This window comes from Rhinolophus sinicus, chromosome 2 (genome assembly GCF_057876585.1).
Source record: "Rhinolophus sinicus isolate RSI-liver-muscle chromosome 2, RSI-T2T, whole genome shotgun sequence".
NCBI lineage: Eukaryota > Metazoa > Chordata > Mammalia > Chiroptera > Rhinolophidae > Rhinolophus > Rhinolophus sinicus.
The window spans coordinates 122,281,418-122,305,740 of NC_142502.1; the positions used below are offsets into that span (position 1 = coordinate 122,281,418).

Below are 24,323 nucleotides of genomic sequence, written 5' to 3' on the forward strand. Positions count from 1 at the left end.
ATTAAAGCTTTTACTCTAAAACCCCCTTCACTGTCATATCAGCTTAAGACACTGTGTACATTCTTACCATAGATTTTCACTGGACATTGGCTAATCAAAGACGCAATTCCAGGAAGTTTATTATATGGATTTATACTCGTCCTATAAAGACAATTCAAACTAAAAAGCAGTTATTGGAATTAAATTTAGAAAAACACGGGTTGGGATGCTAAGGAGGTCCTTTTAAAAGGCTTTACCATTTTTTAAAAAAAGGCGAAGTATTTCCACGGAATGGGCACAGGATATTTGAAACCTTTTCTTTCCAACTGTACTGCTTCACCATCTTCTTATCACATCTCAAAGGGTATCATCTCATCACATATAATTAAAAGATTAAAAGTTTAATTTCCAGGTAGTTCATGAACCAAAGTACGTGCACATCCAAACACCAAACCATCAACCAACCACATTTAACTTCTCCAAGCTTTGGGTTTGTCGCGTCTGAAAAGGAAGAAGGGGCACTCTAGCAGATTTCCAATACACCCTCCAGCACTGACACTATTCATTCATTCAACAAATGTTCATGAAACGCCAAGCACTGAACTGGCGCTGGGGATGGCACATCACTGAAAAGAATGGAGAAAGACCCCTGTCATAGAGCTTCTGTTCTTGAGGGAAAGGGTGGTGGAGTGATGGTGGAGGCAGGAGATATAAATGAGCCAGCTGTAAACTGTGCCATGCAAATAGAAAATGCAGACAAGATAAGGGCAGCAGGAGGCATGAACACGGTGAGGGAGAGGGCCATGCTGTCATGGGGGAATGGCATTCCGGGAGGCGACAAGCAGCAGGTGACAGGTCTTCAGGCCGGAGCACCCTGGCAGGTTGGAGGAACAGTGAGCAGGCCTGTGTGGATGGAGTGGGGGCGGGGGGAGCAGGAGAGGGGGTCTGAGAACAAACGGGTGGGAGGCCGATCCCGTAGGCACTGACGCCACCACAAGAGCCTGGGCTTTTACTCTGAGCTCACTAAGGGCCAATGAAAGATTCTGATCTGACTTTGTTTCAAAAAGCTCACTAGGCTGCTATACTGAGAAAAGACTAGTCAACAAGCACGGAAGCAGGAAGACGTGTTAGGAGCTACTACAGAAACCGAGGCGAGAGGTGCAGGCAGTGGAAACCAGGGAGGACCTGGCAGTAGAAAGTGTGGTGGCAAGAGGTCAGGTTCATGTGGGTGTTATTTTTTTTACAGACCCTTAGACTATTATAACTTGTTATGAATTTCAAATATACAAAAGTAGAGAAAATACAGTAACAAACTCTCTTGTACCTATAACCCAGACTCAACAGTTAATGTGTGGCCCACTCCCTCCCCCGTCCACCAGAGGCTAGGATTTCTGACACAAACCGGACAGTTTGAAGGTGGCACCACCAGGATTTCCTAAGAGACAAGGTAAGTGCTATATGACAGAAAGGGAGCAATCATAAAGCCCCCAAGGTTTTTGTGGCCCGAGCACACAGAAGGCTGGAGTTGCCAGCAATTGAGAAAGGGCAAAACTGCAGGTGGAACAAGTCAGTGAGAGAAGACTAGGAACTCGCAGGAGACATGCTGCGTTTGGGCTCTCAGACATCCAGTTATGGGTGGTGAGCAAGCAGGTGATAACTGCAGCGCTCAGACGAGTGTAGTCCCCAGCCCTGAGACTGCCATCCCTAGAAAGGCCTGCTTGCAAGGGTGGCCCTTGGCTGGGACCTGGGACCTGGATTTCAGAAGGGTTTCCACCACTCGCAGAACAGGTAAGAGTGGCTCCCGGTTCCTAGGTAGTATGAACAAACAATGTGGTTTATGCTAAACACCGACTTTCCTCCAGGAAGTCTGAAATTTGGGGTGTGTGCCAGGCTGAGGGTGCTTATGTGACCAGCTCCAAGTACACACTCTGGCACTGAGTCTCTAGCAGGTGTCCCGGATAGAGACCTCACGTGCGCTGCCCCAACTTGCTGCCGGGGGAATGAAGCACGTCCTAGTGAGTCCACTGGGACTGGACCTCTGGTCCCTTCAGGCTTCCCCCAGGGCCTTCCCCTTGCTCATCTGCTCTGTGTCCTTTCGCTGTGCTGTAAGTCACAGCTGGGGACTTGCAGGACCTGTTAGTCTCCCTCGCAAATCACGGGACCCCAGGACAGTCTGGAGGACCTCCGATACACACCCCTTTTGATCAATTTGCTGAGAACGGGGGTGAGAAGGGAGGTGTCAAGGTGAAAAACAAATTCCACATTTACAGCCCAAAAGTTAAAAAAAAAAGTTGGTGGGGCAGGGAGGATGGGACTGTTAAAGAACAGTGTCCATATTTTTTAAAACAGCAATTTAGTTTATACAAAATTTGCTGGGTGGTTCTTTCTTTTATAACTATTTATTTTACTTAGAAAAAATGCCTTTCATTCATGAAGTGATGGCACTAAACTAAGAAAACTGTGGAAGCTCTATCTGGCTGAAGAACGCTCGTTAACAATTACAAAGAACGTCCTTTCACAGCCAGTTTTGTTTTACCAAGAGATCACGAATAGCTCCTTCTAGAGCATACTTAAGGTTCCATCCCACCCCAGATCTGAGAACGCACACGTAAAAAGGCTACGTGTTCAGTAATTGTTTAAATGAATGAATTTGAGCAACTTCATGGACAGCACTAAAAAACCGGCAAACCATGGTTGCCACCTGCCATTTCTAGTTGCAATGAACCCAAACTGCATCTGACCAAAGCAATTGGTACTTGGTCACATTTTCAGTCAGAATGTTTTTCTCTACTCCTTTTTAATATTTAAAACTATCCCACAAAGCACTAGAGAAAATGTATGATTATAAAGTAATAAAATATATACTACCACATATATTAAAATAAAGGCTGTCTCTAATGTTATAAAAAAGATGCTATATATATATATTTTGCCCATGCTCACAACGCTTTAGGGAATTCTCCTTTAAAATTGCCAGGACATTCTTTAGAAACAGCAAATACAAGCTGAGCACCCCCCATGTGAATGGATCTGTCTTGAGCCTGGGAGGGCTATGCGAGTCCTAAAAGAGCGCCCTGAAGAGTTTATAATGTAGCACAGAATGACGTACGCGTGAAATGAACATGTGGGAACTGCTCTCGAGGCAGTCATTCAAACACCACTAGAAGACAGCGCACAGAGAGGGAAAAAGAAGTTCCAAGGACCAAAGAGTGACTCTATAACCAGAGGGGAACCAAAGAAGCCCCGGGGAGAAGCCATGACAACAGTAAGGAGGCAGCTTTGTAGCTAAATAATCTTCAGCAAAAGTGATGAGTTATTTGAATACCTTTAATGAGGGGAAGGAACAAAGAAACCCTCATTTTCCATGTAAAAATACACATGCGAGACACTACACCTATTACATAATTTTAATTCTGACAAAAGCCTATGAGATAGGAATTATTTTTCCGTTTTACAGATGAGGAAACTGAGGCTTTATTAAATTTAATTCTAGGCCCGATTCTAACAAAGGACATTAACACAATCTTGGGGTCAAAGCCAGGACATGAGTATTAAATAATGAGGCGACTTCTATGAAGCTCATAAACTATAAATTCACCTTGAAAAATAGTTATAGGCCTCAAATTTATGTTCAGAGGAAAGAGGAGAAAAAAGATAAATCATTTTTATTAGTTCAGTGACAATTCTAAAAACAAAGCCCAGAAATGTACTCACTCTTTCTCACCACTAATAGTTTAAAGGACTCCTTTGTTTTCTCTCCCAGAGGGATTAAACGTGAAGAGTAGTTCTTACTATTATTTATTTATGATTAGTGTATACCATCTCTGATTAATTTTAATATTTTTGAGTACAGAAAGAGACTGCTATAACCCTCGATCACCTTCTAGAGTCCTCTATTGCAACAATATATTACTGTCATTCGCTGGACAATGAAGTCAATAGTGTGATCTATCACATGTTTATCTAAATGCCCACTGAAAACAGAACAGCCTGTTCTAGTCATCAAAGACTTGAGCACCTACGATTTTCACGGCCTCGCAACGTGTTAGTTGCCACTACACTAGAATCCAACTACAGACGAGCACGGCTGCGCTCAACGTGAACTAAGAAGTCCCCGGTACGATGCAAAGGAGGCTGGGGTGCCACCTCTGTGCAGGTCAGTCACCTTTCTGAACCTCAACTGTTGTCATCCATAAATAAAATGAAGAGTCTTCAACATGAAAAACACAAAATGCCTGAAAAACACAAAATACCTGAGGCAGACAGCTTAGTCTTCACCTTCCTCGTCCTATTGACTTTGGCACATCAGTTTCCCTCTCAGTTGGTAAGAAAGAGAAGGTAATTTGTTAAGAAAGGTAAAAAGTAGAGGAAGAGAAGGCCAGAAAGAACATTCTGGGGAGGGGACACACACTGGGTGTCACTGATGCACTGACGACCCTCTCTCCCTGACAACCCTGAACGAGCCGATACAAGCCTGCCAGAGCCACGCAGAGCAGCACAGAGCACTGCCAGTGGCCTGAAGGAACCAGCACCAAGCTGTAAGGCCTGCACGTTTAACTGGCTTCTGGGGAACAACAGGACGGAACGATGGGTCCCATGGTCCACAGAGATCTCTCCCTCCCTTCCTTTCGTTCTTATTTTCAGTCTAGACAAGAACAGCACATTCACTACACTGTGCTCCCCTCCTGCTGAAAACTGAAATTGTTAAGCCTCACAGGCCTGGCTTTGTCACTGGAGAAGTTTGTTTTGCTCCCTCTTGCCAGAGGATGAACTACCAGAGAGTAAGAAATGTGTCCTCCTCCTCTGTGGACCCAGCTCACATAGCTGTCCACCAGCGGTAATTCATGAGGTTGGACAATTAAGTTCACAAACGCATCCTAGAAAAAGTGCTACATACCTCACTGCTGAATATCACTACGGTCACCTTCGAAGTACTCCCCTTGGGAAGCTATGCACCGATGCCAGCGCCTAGTCCAGCCTTCAAAGCAACTTTGGAACTTTTTCTGGAATGGCCATCAGAGCTGTCGTCATATTACCCTTTGATGTCCTGAATGTCATCAAAATGTCTTCCTTTCAATGTTTCCTTTATCTTTAGGTAAAGAAAGAAGTCACTGGGGGCCAGATCAGGTGAGTAGGGAGGGTGTTCCAATACAGCTATTTGTTTAATGGCTAAAAACTCCCTCACAGACAGTGCCGTGTGAGCTGGTACATTGTCCTGATGCAAGAGCCATGAATTGTTGGCAAAAAGTTCAGGTCGTCTAACTTTTTCATGCAGCCTTTTCAGCACTTCCAATTAGTCAACTTGGTTAACTGTTTGTCCAGTTGGTACAAATTCATAATGAATAATCCCTCTGATATCAAAAACGGTTAGCAACAGCGTTGCAACAAGTTCGCGAACTTAATTGTCACACCTCCTACACTGCTCAGCGCCTGGCCACTTTTTCTGTGGCTTTTGCCTCTCCAGTTTACTGACAGGCAGAGGCTGGGATTTCACTGGCTGTTCTAGACAATGCCAGGTTTTTACGCAGCCCTTATGCTCACATCTCTCAGAGCAAGAAACGTGGAAGGGACTCAATAAAACCTGCTGGCTGGCTTCCTGCAGCCAATGGGCTTCAGGCCCAGCATCCCCTGTGCTCCGAGGCATCCGCCACATTGGCCAATCACACACATTTTGGTCATAGGACTAAAATAAAGTCTGCTCTGGCTGATCTGCTGAAAACACACTTTTGAAAGGCGAAAAAACAGTCAAGACCCATCGATCCCTTAAGGCCAGAACAAACCAACTCTCAACAAACCTACTAAGAACCCGATGTTTGAAATTGTTGATAGTTGCAAAGGTTCCATAAATTGAGAATCAAAGATCTGGGTTCTATTCCCTACACTTTCACTAGTAATGTACGTCTCTCAGAGCAGCAGTGCCAGTGTCTGAGCTGGAGCTCCTCACCCGAAGAGAAGAGAGGGCGGCTTCTTTCCTAAGGTTCCACAGAAGAAAGAGTCTTCAAACATCAGGGTGTGTCAGAATCCCCTAGGGGGCTGCTGGGCCCCCGACCTAGAATTTCTGCTGCAGAGGTCTGGGATGGAACCTGAGACGCTGCATTTCTAACAAGTGCTGCTGTAGTGGGGTCCAGACCACACTTAAGAGTGACTTGGTTAACCGCAGGCTACGCCAGAAGGCCGAGGGGAGGAGAGGCCACTGGGCCGGCCAGGAGACTGGCTTGACGCAGCCCACCCCCCACCCCCCCAGTGGTGATGAAGTGGGTGAAACGTCATCCCACAGAGCAACGTCTCATCTCTGTTTGACAGGAAACACCATCTCATCTCTGTTTGACAGGAAACATCAATATTAAGTTTGCCTCTGTTCTCTCTGCACCACCCCAGAAAGGTTTAGCCCTACTTTGCCCAAAGCAGTAACAAACACAAACAGGAACAGTGAAATTACATGCCCAACACTTGGGTGTAAGGTGGTCTGTCATCCAGATGACCTAACCTAAGTTTTTTGAAACTGTTTATCAAAATGCACACCTTTTTATGTCGTTTTGATTTGTGAGCCGTGGAAACGATTTACACATTCAAAAATTAAATTAAATCAGGAGAGAAAGCAAACCCTATAAGCGAATCAAAATAAAAACTGAACCTAGCTATATATGAAACTGATAAACCATACAAAGAAAATAATTGTTTCAAGTAACTTCTGAACACAGCACTCTGACTATGCTTGACAGATACACTGTGAAGACAGAAAGAATTTCGGAGAAACTGTAACCTTCACTCCATATCTACTGTTAAGCAGTAGCATTGTTACTATAATAGAATTCTGAAATGATATTATATTCACTTAAAAATAAATAACTAAATGTATTACTTTATTACGAACCAAGATTTTTTCAGTCTAGGAGAAAAGAGAACTATAAAACAGACAAGCATAAAATAAGGAAAAACTAATCTTTGAAAAATCCATTTCCATGCTCTGTCTACTGAAAGGGCCTAGAAGCAGTAACACCTCAGCGGCAATGAGCACACTTGGCGTTCAGACATTGATTTCTAAATATATTTCCCACTTAAAGGAACTAAGGCTCCCCAGAGGAAAGGACTCCACATTCTGGCAGGTGAGCTTCAAATGTCCATTTGTGCCAGAAAACAAGGAAGTCCTAAAACGAATGGGGTCGTGTCAGAGGGCTACAAGAAACCAGTCTGATGAGCTCCTGTGGCCAAATTTGGCAAAATTTGATTAAATAATAATAATGATAATTATAATAAGAGCAGCTTTAATTGGTGGAAACATATCGAATAAATAAAATCGCCCATGTCTATAAAAGAAAGAGGACAAGGAAGGAAAGGAAACTCTTCTTTATAGACAGATGTAACTATAAACGCAGAAGACAGAATCTGAACATCCTCATTTTGCAATCACAACTAACTCAAGCAAGGATCAGCAAATGAATGACAAAACCTTAGCTAAAAAGTCGTGGGTGAACAGCATACTCACTGGGTGTCACCCTGGAGACCATTTACGCAAAGTGAGTGGGGAGCCTGGCAGTCACCTCTCCAATCAAGTGATCAAACTTGGCTTCACTAATAATGAGACAACCAGAGCGAACGTGCCCCCCAGTGCGATGCAATATGAAGTAACGAATACCACCAAAGAGGTTTTCTTGTCTAAAAACATTTAATTTGCATCTAATCAAGCCTCTCAACCTAATTTCCAGGTGACGGGAAATACAGGCGAGAGGAACAAGATAAAACACAACATGAAGAAACCGTCAGACAAATCCAGAATGTAGGATATTCTATGAAATAATTGGCCGGATTCTTCCAAGTCAATTTCTTTTTAAAAAAAAAAAGTGAAAGGGGCAAGGAGGGCACAGAGGGATGGGTCTAGATTAAAAGTGAATAAACAGATAAGCTAACCAAGTGTAACACACAAAACTCAATTGGATTATGATGTGAAAAAATGATTACAAAAACTTTCTTGGCACAATTGAAGATATCTGAATACAGACTAAATAGACATGTATGTGTGCAATTCTGGAATTAATTCTCTTTGGTGGTACGATTATGGAGACGACTGTGTTTAAGAGAAACGTGCTCATATATTTATAAGTGAAAGGCCATTGTGGTACCACAACAACACACATACAAAACATTAACAACTGTTGAGTGTAAGTGAAGGGTAGAGTGTTCATTCTTTCAACAGCTCTGTAATTATAAACATTCTCATAATAAAAAGTTTGGGGGAAATTATTAAAATGAAAACATAAAATTGACTTCTAGAGACAAACCTTACTCTAAGAGTTCATGGACCCCAAAATTGAGGATTGCTGACCTATCTAATTCATCTTTTTACCTTCCAGAGTGTCACTTCAAAATAATGGGAGACCCCCCCCAAAACTGCAAGAAACAATCAGTCCCTTATGTTTAATACAAGCTGACATTAAGACACAGGAATTGACATGAAGGGGCTATCATGAATTCAAACAACCAATTCAAGCATTCCTCAAAACACATCACACGCAAATGAACGCACTCTCAAGTTGGGGAAATCCAAATCAGCTCAGCGGATTGTCTCAAGGCCAACTTCCAGGGCCTGCCTTGGTTCTGAGCCACGCAGGCAGACAGACAGTGGAATGATACAGCCTCATTTGCTATAATCTAACCTTGGAGTCCAGTGCAAATCCTCAGCTTGTAAAAGCCATCATTCGCCTGCCTCGTTTTGTGCGTGGACTTCAATTATGATATTTTACGGCAATAGTTATGCAAGTGCTCCCACTGAGGAAAACTGGGGGAGGGTACACGGGGCCTCCCTTTACACTTTTCTGCAAATTCCTGTGACTCTATAATTATTTCAAAAACAACAAAGCTATAGATCTCATGTACTGATTTTGTCCAGTTTGAACATATCCTTAACCTGCTCCTTAAAACCTTCCCACAAACAATCAGATAAATGACAAGCAATCTTCAAAAAGAAAAAAAGCCCTTCCAAATCCTCAAGATAAACAATTCTTAAAATTGTTCAAGTCGGAGAAGACACATGAAGAGATCTTTACATGTATTGCAAATAAATGCCTCCCTCTCAGACCGCGTCAGTTTCCTCCACAGCCCCCACCCCCTCCTGCCACCTGACCCCAGGTAAGATGTGAGTTCTCCGTTGGCTTTGTTTCTCATAATCAAGTAGAGCAGTGAAGTGGGCTCAGTGCAGCCTAGAGCACATTCACTGAGGGCTGCCAGGGGCTGCCAGCTGGGAGGACAGCACGCACACATTCACAGTCCCACACCTGCTGTTCTCTCGCCTCTGAGCCTGAGGACTGAGGAGGAGCCTGGTAACTGCCTCTCAATTTCACCTAAGGAACAGGCTCAAAAGTCAGGAGGAGTCTGTGATTCTTTCCCAAGAATAAGCATTCACACCTTTTCTGCTCCTGCCTGACACGAAACTGAGTAGAAGTCAGAAACCATGCAGAATGCTGCTCTCATCCACAGAACCCTCTCCCACCACCCCTGCTAATGCAGCTGGAACCAGAAACAGCAGTTGCAAATTCTATCTCATGCCAGCCAGCTCCCCAGTCCCGCCCTGCACCCCAGTCCCACCCCGGACAATGCCTACAACTTCACAAGGAGTGTTGAGAGGCCCTGGATGTGGGGGTCTGCAAGGGCGTTTCCCAGGGTGCCAGCTGCATGCCGGCCTAGAGCTGTATTATGCCCCAGGCTATAGCACAGAGATCACGGCATGAAAACAGCACAGAAGAAATATTACTGAGAGGCCAATATGGTAAATGGCTGATTGAGTTTGTATTTGTTCTGAAAGACTCACCATCTGGTTTTCATTTCACCTGAACACATGGGTTTGGCATAATTATTTGTTAAAGTCCCGGAAATGCACATTTCCAACACTGCCTGATTTTTCAGGCAAGGAAATACCTTCTGTATACAATTCAACGAAAGTGGAATACAAAAGTATCTATTACACACAATTATGTGTGTATTTTATAGCTCTGCTCACAGAGAGATGATTGAAAGGAAATACACCAAAACACCAACAATGGTTATTATATAAGGTGGTGGAAGTATCAAGATGTACCTTTTTTTCCTATATTTTACACTTTTTTTTTTTTTAACAGTGACTTTGTATAATCAGAGCTAGGCTTACATGAAGAGGACCTCTACGGAGAAGACAGACCTCATTTGACGTCAACCTGAGGTGGGAAAAGCAGCAGGATGGGGCCACCACGGCCAAGTCTGCCAGGCCGCCCAGGCTGAAGTGAGGAAAGAACCTCAACTCTCAGGACTTGCAGCAAATGCTTCATAAAACTCCCAGAGCTTCCCTTTAGAATGGCACCCACAAGTCTGCCAGCAAACAAGGCAGGAAGTGTGTTAACAAACGTCGGAGAACACAGGCTCTGGGCACCCCACTGCCCAGGGTAGCACCACCAGGCACAGCCGGCGACTGGCGGCTAGAGGGGGGGCCAGAGAGCACCTCAGAAATAACTGGACTTTTGAATTCAGATGACAGTAGGCTAGAATTTGCTGCTCCTTCACCACGCTACAAAATAATCTTGAAAATAATGTTTACCTGGAAAGCAGCCAATTGCCCACTGAGTGGCACACGAGACAGGACCACTACAGCACAACACAACACGTCACACAGTCTGTTACCGGACTCTTGGCCAGCAGACCAAGCAATGGTACTACTTCATTATAAAACCTCCACATCCTCTTTGGCAGAGAAAAGAGAGCAGTCCCCTCGAGAAATGTCACATCTTCAAACATCTGCACAAAGCTCTACCCGTTGTCGTGTGGTCCAGAGACAACGACGTGTTCTAATTCTTACTAATGTGGACACTGAAGACGAGCATATTATCGGAGACCAACGGGAGAAGAGGGCAGCCAAAGAGACCTCCTGAGATTACGCAGCTGTACACCTGAGATCAGTTCTGCCATCACCTCCCAGATTTGGGGAGATTATGGCTTGATTTAACGATACCCCCACATTGCCAAGGCTGCTGCTTAACTCTCTCTAGAATCTGTGATATATGATAGTAAACCTTATTCATAATTAAGCAAGTTAGAAGCAATAATGAGAACGTAAAGTAAAATTTCTGATGAAAATACAGTTGACCTTTGAACAACGTGGGAGTAGGGGCGCTGACCCCTGCGCAGTTGAAAATCCACGTATAACTTTTAACTCCCCAAACACTTTACTACTAATCACCTACTGTTGACTGGAAGATTTACACACATCATGCATATACATACACATATAATACACATCGTATATTGTATGTATTACTGTATATACTGTATTCTTACTATAAAGCTAGAGAGAAGAAACATTAAGAAAATCATAACAGAAAATACATTTACAGTATCTATTGAAAAAAAATCCATGTATAAATGGATCTGTGCAGTTCCAGAACCCATGCTGTTCAAGAGCCAACTATAATTTAAAATAGGATGGATTTAGTTCATTATAATCTATGCCTATTTATAAAAATTAAATATGGATTCACGCATATATATTTATATATACATGCACACACAGAGGCACTTATTTTTTGTCTGAGTTAAGTTCTCCTCTTTCCCATCTAAAGCCACACAGTAAATCCTCATGTGACCATTTCAAGAACTATTTTTTGCTACTAAATTTTGCCAACAATCTGCTCAACATCCTAGCAGATGTTTCTGTTTTCAAACCTCTGGGAACTTGGCTGGATCTGTTTTCTTTCCCCATGTTAAAAATAAAAGAAATGGCCCAAATGTGGCCTAAGACCCTAGAGAAGCCTTTCCCCACCCTGTACCCCTCAACCTCCCCATTCATGTGACCTCCAGGATCTCTTCTCAGATCTCTTCTTTTCCATTAGAGAAGATGTTTCCAATTATGGTCCATTATGTTGCCAAGGATGACATCACTTAGGGGTAGGGTGTGTGTGTGTGTGTGTGTGTGTGTGTGTGTGTGTGTGTGTGTGTGAAGAAAATGCTACTGATTGTTAGTTACTTGGGGACCATCTGCAACAATTTAAGTCAACTGTCGTGCTGGACATTATGAACCCACAATGTCACAGGAGGGCAATTTGTTGAAGATCGACTCTCCCAAGAGAACAACACCCTTACACTGGGGGTCACAGAGACAGAGGGATGCTTGTCTTTCATCTGACGAGTTCTTTAAACACATCTGTGACCCAACCTTACCTCAGTAACATCCATGACTTTGATGGCTGCCAGCTGACCTGTTTTAACATGTCGACCCTGAAAAAACAGAAAAGAAAGATAATTGGCACCACTGTTTTGCACAATCACTAGAACAGAACAACAGTTGAAGTTTAACAAATCACCTCTTCTACACTTTTTCCCAAAAGTGATGATGAAATAGTCCCGTGCTTTCCAGGAGAACAATATGGTTTGCAATACTAATGACCCCCACTTGATAAACAAAACAATTAGAAGAACAAATGAGTTTTGTTCCCTCATTCTTTCCAGGGTTTAATGTACATATCATTACCTCTCAGTCCAAGCATATAGAAGAAATGTTTTCTATACATCAGGTTGACCAGTGGTCAACAGTCACTTTTCCCTAGTGAACTTCCCAGTACCCAGTACCTGACTGTACAAGAGCTAATACTGACAGTATTCTTTGAAGCTTTCTTGTAGTTCCAATGTAGGAAGGTTGGAGAATAATTATCCAGACTAAAGGGAGTGTGCAAAGAGATGGGGGGCACAAAGAGGGAAAGGAAAGGGGGAGAGCTTTTTTACAGCTATGTTAGAATTCCTGACCTAGAACACTTATACTACTAGGTATTTCAAACAAATGTGCTGCCATTCTCCCCTCCCCTGGATAAGGACTATTGGATCTATTTACTGTCAGTCTTATCCTCTGCCCACTCTTGGTCATTTCCCAGGTGAGGAACAAAGAGCTACCCAGCTATCCTGAGCACGATCTACTCAAGGACTTTGTGAAAAATAGTCCTCCTGCAACAAATGTAAAACAGAAAGAACGTCTCCATGTTTTCCAAGAACGTCTCTCTCTTGTGGTCTCATGATGGAGCGTTATGAACTTTAGAACTTGAAACCTGAGGAAAGCTCTCCCTTCTGGAAAGTTTATGTGGGAACTCAAGTTACAACTCGGACAAAACAACTCTGAAAATGACACTGTATTACAATTATGTCTCTCTATGTGGTCATGGTGGGATGGAGTCCAGCAACGGCCCAGCAGTCCACAAGCAGGAACCGTGCAACAACTTCACATACAGGAAAGCAGGACAAATACAATCCACAGGCCAGGAACCTCATTCCCGCTGTCACCCACCTACAGGCACCACCACCGCCACCATCCTCAACACGAACTATCTTCCTCGTCTGTGACAGGCTGCGCGTGGCTGTGGGCACCAGCCCCCCATCCCCACATGTGCAGCCCAGATGGTCTACGTTCTGCTTCTGAGGCAGGGCGACCCCACGGTGGGCTGCGTAACCAGGAACTCTGCCTTCCTGCCCTTTCAGCCACCGACCCAGCTGTCACTCCATGGGCATGTTTTCCAGCCTCAACAGGCCTGAACTGCCACCTCTGAGTACCCCGTTATCACACTTCCATCATCCCTGCAGAGCCCCGAGAACAGTCTGGCACCATTTCTGCATTCACAGTTGGGTAACCCATGATCCTGAAAGGAAATGTCCGGTCTGTATGCTACCATACAGCACATCGAATGAGGCGGAGGCCATCGGACGTCCACAGAAGCTCCATCTGAGAGACGCACAGAGTGGAACACAACTCTGCGTCAGGAAAGCAGTAATTTTATGAATGTGATATGGGCTCCCGTATTTTGGATCTTACTGCCATTGTTTGCTACCTGTCTGTCCAAGTTTCAACATCTTTTGATAGTGTTCCCCTCTGAATCGCTCATTTAAAATCTCCACCTGCTTGTGTTATAGGCTCTGTAATCTCAGCCTTTTTATATAGCCTTGTAACCACAGCTCTGTGCTACGCATCAGTATGTGGGACACTGAGTTCTCTCTCCTTCACGCCCTGGGCATGGGCACGATCCTGCAGCTATTACAGCTACAGGACAGCCGTCCCAAGCTTGGGCGACGCACCGAGACCGTATCCACACATCATCCCTCCACGCGGTTGCTAAGACCTGGGCCCATCGCCGCTGGGTGTGCCTCAGGCTCCTGTCCGTCACAGAGGGGAAGGGAAGAGTGGCACCTACCTCACTGGTTTATTGTTAAGAAAATCTGAGGAGCAAAGACGGCACACAGTCAAGTGCAACCCTGGTAATAAATTCCGACTGGACCTTGGTTCTCTCAACTCACAGAAAATGAATTGTTAGCACAGTATCAAGGAACCCCCAGGACTACCTGTGACTGGCAACACATCATGAAGCCAAAACATGACCTCCTTGAATCCAAGAAGAACAGAACTTAACAAGATGAAGCATTAAGTGGTCCTCTGGTACTTTCCATGTAAGAGACACAAAGATCATGTCTGTTGCACCCAGTCAGCCCTCAAATCTGGAAACATACTTGTTACTCTTCATGCAGCGGGATTCCTCTCAAATCACTAAAGCAGATTTGTCGCTGACAGAAACGAGGGATGAGAGAAAATGTCACAAGAGTTTTGGAAATGTGTCAGGTGACATGTGGGCGAGGGGAGGGTCTTCTTAGCATCTGATATGGTAACACTTAAGGTCCTTCAGGTCAAGAAAATCCACTGGTCTATGGAAAACTCTCTCCAGGTGTTTCTATAACAGCGGCATCTTCCTTTCTTCCCTCTATCCCTGAACTCAAGACTGCAAGTGTATCCTTAGGACTTAGTAGTTTGACGGTGGCACAAACGCTGAGAGCTCTGAATTCATTCTCAGAACACTAGTTTTATATAGAACATCAGTTTTATACAGAACACTGGTTTCCCTGACTGAGGGATTACAGAATTAGGACTAACAACTACTCAATTATCTTTGTCAGACAACAGACCCTGCAAAGGCCTCCGTCTTCATGAACACATACCAGGTCTTCCAAAATTAGGTTCATTTTAAATGGAAATTTAAATCGCTAAGCTGTCCAACAATTCTGTCAATAAGAAACAAGACAATGCACTAGAAGAAATGAATCTGTGATTCAGGCGGCCTGGGCTCTCGTCCTTTGCTACCACCCCACTGCTGTATTTCCTTGGCAAAGTTGGTTATCGTCTACGAGCTTCCGAAGATCACTGTGGGACCCAATGAGTGAAGCTCCTTTCTAGAATAAGGCAGGCTATAGTAAGTGCACAGATACGTAAAGCCCTGGCCACCATACCTGGTGGACACAGAGAATCTTCCTCTATGCACTCCCTCCAGAGGCCCATGCCGATTTCATGACCCTTTCTCACTAATTCAGCTTGCAGCTATCTCAAACCTCGTCAATTTAGGCCCATTTCTCGAAATATTCAAAAGGCAAGACCAGTATGTGGGAAGGCAGTGGGATGCTTAAGTAATGCACTTCTCTATAAGTAAGAAAGAAAAGAAAGAAGGAAGAAAGGGAGGGAGGGAGGGAGGGAGGGAGGGAGGGAGGGAGGGAGGGAGGGAGGGAGGAAGGAAGGAAGGAAGGAAGGAAGGAAGGAAGGAAGGAAGGACTGTAAATTTGAAAAAGAATAATCTATCTGCTGAGATGGGCCACCATTGTGTAAAGGAACCAAAATGGCCAGTAAAATAGCCTGAGGACAAAAACTAATACTAGGACTGAATGTACATGTAATCCTGTGCTGAGGGGGTTACGTAAAGAGTCTTCTGAAATGATAAAAATGTGTCTGTGATTTACTCAACACTACCCAAGAGAATACACCATGACTGCCCTTCTCAGGGGGGGCTATGAGTTTAAGTCTGCAAAAGCCAGGTGCCCACCCACGAGGGAGGCCACCCACGGCCCCTTGGCACGGCTTTAGCTTCTAAACAAACGGCCCTCCTTCACACTGCCTCAGTAGTATGTGAAAATACACACAATCAGAGCCAACTGCATTGTGCTGGGGGCTTCAGGACACAGGAACACACATTATTCCCTGAAGTTTGCGGCTACAATGCACTGTATCATCCCATGTTGACCGCCATCCCATCTCTTACAGGCTGCTTCATTAGTCTGCTCAACACAGATGAATAACATGACCCCTTTCCTTCCCCTGCCTCTGGATCCAGCATCCTGTCACTGCGACTCCCAGTGTGCGCATGGCGAGATCAGGAACTTAATATTAAGAGGACCCTTCTTTCCATGGCATCATCTATTCTTAAAATACACCGGTACATGACTTGGTCAGGATTAAACATACATACCTAACATCCATGTGTGAACTTGACTCTCCTGTCCTATTGTCTACATTTCTTGGACATGGTGTCCCATCCAGGGTTATAAAATGCCAGGAGGCAGAGACTGAAGGCCCACGCTTGCTTTATTGATGAGGCACCACGAAAAACATTAATGCACTTATGAGACATCTGATGGTGAAAAGCCCCCCAATACTATTAACAGCTATTTTCCCAATAGATCCTGAAAACTCCTATGAGGACAACAAATCAGGTCATTATCCTATTCTGCAGATGAAGAGCTCTGATTGAATTTTATTACTACGTTATCTGCCCAGGGTAGAAGGCAGCAGGATCCCCTTTCCACAATGATTATGTAAAATGCAAGAAGAGATGGACTCCGATTTCTATCATCTTGTCAAATTCCTGCAGTTGAAGTCTTTTGTTTTTAAAGAAACAGCTTGAACTATTTCCCCTCAATTCTCTCAAAGGGTTAGCAAACACAGCAAGATTTAGAATTAAAATTGTTACTGCAATCCATACTACTTCACGCATTTCTATTGGCGCACACTAACCAGAACGTCCCCTTCAGCAGAGCAACCTTCGTGGCACTTGGTTCATTTTTAGTCTTTAAATGAGAAAAACGCATGTTTCCCTTTGAAAAGCAAAACTCAAACTATTCTTGGCAGACATCCAAGCCAAGGAAAATGCCCTAATTTTTAACTCTCCTTCATGATTCTTCTAACAGTCAAAATTGCCAACTTGCATTTGCAAATATGCATTACACATGTTCCAAGAAAGAAAGCAAGGGGGAAAAACACACACCACATGGTTATAAAATGCAGGGCACTGTGGCAGCCTGTCTGCCTCTAATGAAGTCTGTCCCCAACCCACAGAGGGGAGCCTAGCAGAAGGAACAGTAGTCAAAGAATGCTTTTCAAGTCCCAAGAGAAAAGATGGCAATGCTCCTATCTTCCTAAACTTTCTACTGTCACCAAGTACTAGGTAACTAACTCATGTTGCATAATGTAGACCCCAATAGCTCCATTAAAATACCTGTGATGAGTAAGCATGCTCACTGAGAGGCAACTTCTGGTGGTGTCATCCATAAGAGGAAACTTAGAGGGGATGCAAATGAATCAGGAAGTGAAAGAGCCTTTAACTAGTCCTCTTACCCCATGGGGTGGTCATGCCCCTGTTCAACACCAATTAGCCCATCAAAGAGTCTCCCACTCCTGCTCCACCTTCCCTCACGCACCCTAGTTCTCACATGGCACCACCTCAGACCGCAACAAGGAACTGCACTGCAGCCTGGCACCTTTTCTGCCCCAACCACTTTCTACTTGAACATCACCTTTCTTCACAGAATCGTAAAGCTTTTGTAATCATTCTGGGTGAGAGCATGGACAGAATATTAGAGAAGGAAATTCCATTAAGTTTGTGATACTATGTAAGGTATGAGGTGTGATCAAGAAGTACAGTGAATGTTTAAATTTTTAAAAATTTATTTCAGTAAAAGACACATTGCCATTAATCCCCCTCGAAACACTCCCCCTCACTTCAAACACATTTATTCCATCATTCTTGCCGCTTTCTGAAGCAGTTCTGGAAGTCCTCTTTCGTGAGTGTCTTTAGTTGTGCTGTCATGGCTGCCTCGACCTGAATCATTGTGACTTTGGGGAAGAGCCAGAAGTCGCACGTGTCAGATCCAGTGAATGAGGTGGATGAGGACACACCATGGTTTTATTTGACAAAAACTGTCATACCAGAAGTGATGTGTGACACAGAGCTTTTCCATTGTGATCAAAGAATACGGTGAACGCTGCTGCGTCCATCAGAAAGGCAGGGGTCTTCAATACAGGAAGCGGCACGTTGACTCTTAGTAACAGTGTGTGACAAGTTTCAACTTGTTCAGTGCAGTGAGTCAGGTGTGAGCTACAGTTGAGAGTTGTGTTTTAAAATGTGCCATAAATCATCCTCCATCATGACAACGCTCCCTGTCACACATCACTTCTGGTACAGCAATTTCTGTCAAATAAAAACAATACAGTGTGTCCTCCTCCACCTTATTCACAGGGTCTGGCACCGCCCAACTTCTGGCTCTTCCCCAAAGTCGAAATGATTCAGGACATCGAGGCAGCCACGACAGCGCAACTAAAGACACTCACGAAAGAGGACTTCCAGAACTGCTTCATAAAGTGGCAAGAACGATGGGATAAGTGTAGTTGAAGCGAGGGGGAGTGTTTTGAGGGGTATTAATGACAATGTGTCTTTTGCTATAAATTTTTTTTTTATTTAAACATTCACCGTAGTTCTTGATCATACCTCCTAAGTAAGCAAACACAATTTAGGATTAACAAATATGTTCTTTCCTCAACAACCCAGAGACATATGTGCACACTTACAGCCTGAACTTCAGCAAGCATGGCCCTGCGACACCTGGAAAACATTCCAGTCCCAGAGACAGGGCTGTGAGAACAGGACACAAGACACCACTCTTGGGACATTTCGTGAACAAGGCACTTTGTATGCATTCCCATTTATTGCTCACACAACCCAACATATGTGTCGTTATCCTCATTTTATAGATGGAGAAACTGAAATGCTAACAGTGTTAACTAGCTCAAGATTCACACCGGGACTGTTCCCTAGAGCAGGGTGTGGACTTTAAAATAGAAATGACCTCAAATGTCCTATTTAACCAATTCACATGGGGACTGCCAAGTATACTATTCTACAACATAAATATTTTACGTGAGTGATATAATAGGACATGGAAACACAGTAACAAATAATAAAAACTTATTTTCAAACCCTTGGCCTTTACTCTCCTATGATAAATCAGGCAAAGTCCATGAAAGAACATCCCAAAGGAGTTCTCAGGACGTCTAAAGGCAAGTGCAAACACATTCAAACCCCTCATCCCCGGCTTTCTAAAACTGATAATGGGTTTGGTTTGTTCCTTCCTTTATCTCAACATAAATTTTCTTTCAACAAATACTGGACATCAGAATGCTTTTTCTTTCTGCTGAGTTTACTATGAAACAAAAACTTGAAAATAACTGCCTGAAACTGCTTAACAGCAAAGCCTACCCATGCAGATCTCAGCAAGCTGAAGGCTGACAACAGGACACACCCCACACCGCCAAAGGGATAAAGTACCACATCTGCCTTCAAGGAGCTTCTAATTTAGAGGGCCATACAAAAAAGTCCACAAGAAGGAACATAACATGGTGACAGAGAAACATGTACTCTGTGGCAGAAACACTCCGGGAACGGGACAGTGTGGGACGAAGTGTCTGCTCTGACGGGAAGCGAACATCACATGGGACAGAGACACAGACCCACCACGGGCTGCAGCAAGGCCGCAAGGACTGCCCTAGTGGCCTTGAAGGTCATCAAAGGACAGACGAGGAGCCCTTGAGACGTGAGCTGCACGCAAACCTTAAATCCCAGAAAGGGACATGTCTGCAGCTGTGCACAGGCCAGGACTATACGCTGTGTCAAAGCTGCATCACCTCTCCAGACATGTCGAGACGAAAGGAGCGTGTCATATACTGCACCTGGTCAAGAGGATGCCGGCCTCCCACTAAGTGGGAAGAGGGCCTTCCACCATCACGTGACCGTGCACCTGTGGCAGAAGGCATGACGCCCTGCCTGCTCCTCATTCCATCCCACTTGGAAGCTTTGCTCCTTGAGCTCAATGATTTTAGTGGTGTTTTGTTGCTTTGAAGATGTAATATTTTGGATATAAAGCTTTACTGTGGGAGGGAGAGGTGTCAAGTTTTTCTATTAAGGAAGGCAAGTTCAGTTTCCCACTTTCACTTGTGAGGTGCACACTTCCAGGCCCCACACTAGACCCAAGCATGAGAATTCTGTACGTGGGTATAGGAATCCATGACTTTTCATCTAATCTCTAGTGATTTGTATGCATTCTGAAGTATGCATTCACTTCTCCAAGCTTGTCTGAAAAAGCCCAAATTCAAGTTCTCACATCCTTTTTGGACCATACAGTATTTATTACAATAATATATGCATGCACTCAATGCCTTAGGTGGGGTGTATGAAGGTTAGACTCGTAACAAGTCAATTCTAATAAACCTCAATTATACTTACCATAAAGTCATAGAACTTATGTTCTGAAATGTTCAACAGCTCAAAGGATAAGCCAGCCGAGTTCAACAAAATAGCTGACCAATGAGAACAACCCAGAGCGCTAGAAGGACACAAGTCTAGTGGCCAAGCCACACCTGGCCTGCCAACTCTCTCCCAAGGGTGTCTTACGCACATCATCACACTTTGACTTAAAAATTCCGCCTGAGGAAGGGGGATGAACAAGCAGAGCACAGGGAATGTTTAGGGCATTCTGGACGATGACACTCTGTACGAAACAACAAGGATGGATACATTTCATTATACATTTTCACAGTCATAGAACGTACAACACCAACAGTGAACCCCAATATAAACTATGACCTGTGAGTGACCATGACGTGTGCATTCAGGGTCATCAGTTGGAACAAACGTACACCTCTGGTGGCGAAGCCGGTAACGGGGAGGTTACGCATGTGGGAGCTGGGGTCTATGGGAAACCTCTGTGCCGTCCTCTCAATTTGGTGCCAAAGTCTGTGTGCCCGAGGCTTCAAAAGGCCAAAATGCAGAACTTCAGAGTTTGGAGTAAGGAAAGGTTTTAATGATCAAGGTGCCAATCGAGAAGATGGGAGGCCTAATGGCGCCTCACATCCATCTTGTTCGCTGGACCTGACCAAGGGTTTTTAAGGGGCTGGGGGACAGGTGTGCGCAAGTGCTGGTGGGCACGTTTTCACGGGAGGACCTTGGACCTTGGCCATTTGTGGTAACAGGCCGTCCACAACGGAACCTTGGCTTCTGAAAGGGTTCCAGTGTCCAAGTTCCTTGCGCTTATGTCCTGGTCCTTCGGTTGGAGGGGGAACCTGAGGTTCCGGGTGCAGCTGGAGGTCAAAGTTCTCTCCCCTGCACATGCTTCAGTGCCTGTCTTGTGTATGGGTCTGTTTGCTCTGAAAAGAAACTCAGTACCTCGTTAGCTGGTTCCGTGTTCACAGATTTTGCTGTGACTCCTAAAACTGCTCTAAACAATAGTCTTTAAAAAAACTTTTTAAAATTCCAACCCACTCCCCCTTAGATTTCCTTATTTTTTAAGAGCAAATACAGAAACTCCACGACCATGAGCTCTCCATGGATGAGCTCAGCGCTGGGCAATCCACTGACCACTCTTTCTAAGGTTCTACATCCATCCACGCCAAAAATCAAAGACCAGCTTAACTGGTTCTGCACTGTGAACCCCAAAACCACATGTCCCATTTGTCAGGGCTCTTTTCCAGGAAGTACCTGCGAAAATCCAAAATTCAACCAAAGGGGGGAGGCATACTACCCAGCCAGCACTCCATGAGCAAACTTGGATAAGGAGCCACACGGTTAACCTGGGAGAAAGACTTCAAGGAACACCCATCCCAGCCCTGTAAACACCTCCTTCCAGCAGCAGGAACAGAGCAACACGGCCCCACGGACACCTGCTTTTCTCGTCGCGCTCCTCCAAGGCCCAAACCAAGTGTGTGGTGAGCAGGTGCACATGTTTGTACATTTTACCCTTGTAACTATGATTTCTTATTATAATTAACATCTGTTTATCTCCCTCTACCTCCCTTCCGTGATCAGGGCTGTGGGTGAGCAGGAAGACAAAGAAAGCACCGGAATATATAAGTGTTATAAGATCAGTCAAGACATGTGATTTAATGAGACAGTGCTTCTATTCCCCGAAGTTTAAAATTAAAGGCTTCAACATAGAATTATGCCTTTCTTAGGTCAGAGCTACCTTATCTGGAACAACATTCCATTTAAGGAAAATTATGTCTCAATAGCAGAAAATGTGTACACGTAACTTCTACTAAGAATGAAACAGTCAGAATTGCATGGTTAAGACTTCAACTACCAAGTGCCCACCGTCTAATAAGTGAGACACTTTGCATAAGTGAGTTAGCAGACAGCTGAAAGTAAACTAATTTATGCCCCACATCCTTTTTCTTTAAGAGCCCAATGTGGATGGAAATCTTTCTAAACCCTGAAATCTTGAGTACATTAGAGATGCTTTTCTTAATGGCTCAGGGAAATCATTATGAACATCAATTACTATCCTGTCCTAACAATTAAGTGACAGCCTCAGGGAACATTACGTCAGGCAGTAATATTCTGACTCCTACAAAGAAAGAGCCCACTCATGGGGCCGCATGCGTGTTCTGTCATTTTCATCTGTGTTCTAGAAAAGATCGGGAGGTGGAGGGGGTGGGGGGACTGGCCAGACAGCAAGGTAAGCCCATTAGGTGAGCAGCATCACTGTAGCAAGAATCACCTTTATGTTGGGAAGTGGAGACAACTTGTATGAACACAGAAATGAAAGGGTGCAAGGGAAGAATTACTGCCATGAGTTTATGAGTAATTCCTTCAAGTGGGGCACGGGGCAGAAGGATTTGGATGGGCAGTGGGGCAAGTGGGCAGAAAGGGCAGCTGCTTTTTAAAGACACCTGGTGTAGCTGCAAGAAAAAGGGACAGCTCCCTGCAGTGTGACACACATGTGAGCCAGTGTCTGGACTAGAGTATTCAAGCGAGAGGAATTATGTTTTAAGAGTGAAACTGGCAAATTAAAAAGCAACAGTGGTAAAGAGTCCAAAAACTACAACCGTGGACAAAAGAATAGCATATCCATTCTTGCATTAATAGTAAAAGAAAAGGCACTGACTGGCAAGTCTTCATATCAAACTATCTAAAACAATGGAGATGTCAGATTCTATCACTAACATTTAAAATACATTTGCAGCTGCTTTTTCCTCTACTCACTCTGAGAAACCCTAACTTCAGGTTCAGTAATTTTAGTTTAAAACAACAAAAGGATATTTAATAGCACAAACAATCCAAATCCTTTAGCACAGGCAAACAGGTATAAAGCCCTTCTTCTACCTGAGTCACTATGAGACAAGGCATACCACATTCACCAGCTAAGGTAATTAGTCAAGCTGGTCATGTTAGACCTGAAATTGAATCAATATGACGGTCCAGATACATTAAAATACTAAACTCCTGAAGATAAGTTAATTCACATTGGATGAAAGATAACTGACCAATGGAGACACACACGCAACCCATAAAACACATTCCCCACTTAAGGGCTCTCACAACAAGAGCTACACATAAAATACAGTTTCATATTTGCTGACTGAAGCTACTCAAAATAGTGAGTTCACCTTTCTCTATGCTTCTAGACTGTCAATATTTTTAGGATTCAAATTTATTAATATTTTTAAAGGAGCAAAATAAGAAACTATTTCTCCATTAGTTCCTTTATTTCACATGTTAAAATATTTAAAAACTGCATAGTGATGCCCACAGCAAGCCCTGGAGTCAGGAGCCTGGGCTGGAAGCCCACGTCCACCACACGGGAGGGCAACCACCGGCCAGTGACTCAGCCTGGCGGGCGTCCTTTTCTTCCTCTGTGAAATGGTAATAAAAACAACCCCCCTCGGCAACAGGTCCCATTAACTATGAGATATAAGCAGGCCTCAGTCTAGCAGATAGCACCACGATTGGGGGGGGGGGGGCAAGAGAATGGGATGGGCCTGAGGCATCAGTGTCAGACGGGCTTTGAGAGCGGAAGGGCGTCTTCTGAGGTCAAGCCTTCCCAAGTTCAAAACGACCATGGGTCACTAGGAGTCTCCCTCCAGAGTGAGATATCTTCATGGTGGGAAAAGGATGCACCTAGTTCTACAATCACAAAATAATACATGTCTGTTCATTCAGATGTCAGGCAAAATGTACAACCAGAATTTTTCTCCAGAACCCATGCAAATTATAGCACTCGTAACTTCTATTAGAAATTGACATATTTTCTTACTCACTTAAAACCAAGTCATATGCTACATTTCGTTATTTTACTTATTCCAAGATTAATGATCCCCGTTTACCGGTAAATATAATTCTCAGTCTGAGCTCCTCTCTGGCCTCCCCTTGGCAACAGCAGGGTGACCACCATCCCCTAATCCGAAGCAAGGAGTCCTGTCTTTA

General features: G+C 44.1%; 1 protein-coding gene across 43 annotated transcripts in view; it reads right to left on the reverse strand.

Moving 5' to 3' along the window:
* MAP4K4 (mitogen-activated protein kinase kinase kinase kinase 4) overlaps positions 1-24,323 on the reverse strand; it is a 188,747-nt gene that overhangs the window by 89,494 nt on the left and 74,930 nt on the right. For all 43 annotated transcript variants that reach the window (XM_074332434.2, XM_074332410.2, XM_088796006.1 and 40 more), the window contains one exon: positions 12,160-12,216. In XM_074332434.2, coding sequence (XP_074188535.1) covers positions 12,160-12,216 — 57 coding nt within the window. The remainder of the gene's footprint in view (positions 1-12,159; positions 12,217-24,323) is intronic.